The 1,244-nt window shown below is 45.1% G+C and overlaps 1 protein-coding gene across 1 annotated transcript in view; it reads right to left on the bottom strand.

Moving 5' to 3' along the window:
- Window positions 1-338: 338 nt before the first annotated feature.
- Window positions 339-1,244, bottom strand: part of LOC106809951 (HEAT repeat-containing protein 4-like) — a 97,598-nt gene continuing 96,692 nt past the window's right edge. Inside the window, exon 7 of the mRNA XM_014813193.1 lies at window positions 339-883. Coding sequence (XP_014668679.1) covers window positions 791-883 — 93 coding nt within the window. The 3' untranslated portion in view covers window positions 339-790. The remainder of the gene's footprint in view (window positions 884-1,244) is intronic.

Raw genomic sequence — 1,244 nt, forward strand, 5'->3', positions numbered from 1 at the left:
TTTCGTGAACAATACTACATACAGAGAGTACAATACAGTGAGTACAATACAGAGAGTACAATACACGCATGAGACAAGTAGAATGGAAGTTTGGAAAAAGAAGAAGAAAAAGAAGAGGAAAAAGAAGAAGAAAAGCAAGACGAGGACGAGGAAGATGAGGTAATAGAAGAAGAAGGAGGATGAGGAAGATGAGGTAATAGAAGAAAAAGAAGGCGGATGAGGAGGAGAAGAAGAAGAAGAAGTAGAAGAAGAAAAAGAAGAAGAAGAAGAAGAAGAAGAAGAAGAAGAAAAAAAAGAAGAAAAAAAGAAAAAGAAGAAAAAGAAGAAGAAGAAGAAGAAGAAGAAGAAGAAGAAGAATAAGACGCAGAAGAAAATATAAGAAAAATAACGGAATAACACAAAACATATACATCTAAGGCAAACGCTTTTTTCCGGTTTTCCAGGAGTTATCCAGGACTTGAAAGATCTAATCTCCACGGCAAACAACATTTCAGCCAAATGCAATATTTGGTTCCCGTATCGCACAATCAACGACTAGAGAACAAAACTGACACACAAGACATGAATATCCTTGCATCTCAGGCTAGAGTGACACACGTCTGTTAATCCTCGCGGGATCAGACCCTGTAGATCTAAAGCCAGTAGTCAATTATCCAGTACTAACCACAGCTGGAAAAATTCCCTTTTGTTATAATCACAGTGCATTTCAGATTTCCCAGGTCCTGTACAAATCCCGAACGTCCTAAACAACTTGAATTGAACCAATCGCGGCAGGAGAGTCGGAGAGAGTTTATTCCGCAGCAGATTCCAGCATCTTTCCAGCGTCGACGACCCGTGCGTTCTTTCTCGCAGCCGACGCTTTTGCCTTCGCCTTCTCTTGCTCCTGTAATGTAATGGAGTTTAGATGGGCGCCCGGCCGCGCGCACCACTCAGTCGCGCAGTGCTTAGAGACGTGTTGTGCTAGACTAGTATGAATCTCATGGGGGCGGCTTGAACATGACGTCCTTCGAAGTCACTTTTCCCTCCCTCTCTCCCCCTCTCCCTCCCTCCCCCTCTCTCTCACACACACGTTCTCTCCCCTATATATCTCTCTCTCTCTTTCGTGCTCTCTCTCGCTCTCTACCTCCCACTCGCTCCCTCTCTCACAGTCTCCACCTCTCCCACTCACCCCCTCTCCCCCTCTCCTTCGCGCGCGCGCACACACACACGTAACACACACACACACACACACACACACACACACA

This window comes from Priapulus caudatus, unplaced genomic scaffold (assembly GCF_000485595.1).
Source record: "Priapulus caudatus unplaced genomic scaffold, Priapulus_caudatus-5.0.1 Scaffold399, whole genome shotgun sequence".
NCBI lineage: Eukaryota > Metazoa > Priapulida > Priapulimorpha > Priapulimorphida > Priapulidae > Priapulus > Priapulus caudatus.